We start from the raw sequence: 329 nt of genomic DNA, 5'->3' as shown, positions 1-329 counted from the left end.
TCTGGTAGGGCGACGCCTCCCCGGGTTTCTCCCTCTGGCCCTGCCACCAATGAGAACACCGTCACAGGCAGCAGGGAGCACGGGAGAGCACGTCAAACTGCCCTGAGCCCCCGCGCTGTAACTGCCCTGCAAAGGGCAGTGAGACACGGGGCCGTTCAGAACACAGAGGGAAAGGTGGCACCACCTCGGGGAGGCACAGCTGCCCGGGAAAGGCACAGCCCCGTCAGATCCTCGGGACAAGCAGAGGGACTGAGCTGGTTGCTTTAGGCAAAGCTAAGGACGCAAAGAGCCACGCGGCCGCCCCCACCACCGGCCTGGAGCAGGGTGTG

At 65.0% G+C, this 329-nt stretch overlaps 1 protein-coding gene across 1 annotated transcript in view; it reads right to left on the bottom strand.

Moving 5' to 3' along the window:
• Positions 1–329, bottom strand: part of RHOT2 (ras homolog family member T2) — a 10,301-nt gene that overhangs the window by 2,397 nt on the left and 7,575 nt on the right. The window contains exon 14 of the mRNA XM_010133936.1: positions 9–40. Within this exon, the coding sequence (XP_010132238.1) occupies positions 9–40 (32 nt within the window). The remainder of the gene's footprint in view (positions 1–8; positions 41–329) is intronic.

The sequence above is a fragment of the Buceros rhinoceros genome, unplaced genomic scaffold (genome assembly GCF_000710305.1).
Source record: "Buceros rhinoceros silvestris isolate BGI_N320 unplaced genomic scaffold, ASM71030v1 scaffold37653, whole genome shotgun sequence".
Taxonomy (NCBI): domain Eukaryota; kingdom Metazoa; phylum Chordata; class Aves; order Bucerotiformes; family Bucerotidae; genus Buceros; species Buceros rhinoceros.
The sequence above is the reverse complement of the archived record's forward strand: the minus strand, read 5'-3'. Positions and strand labels throughout refer to the sequence as shown.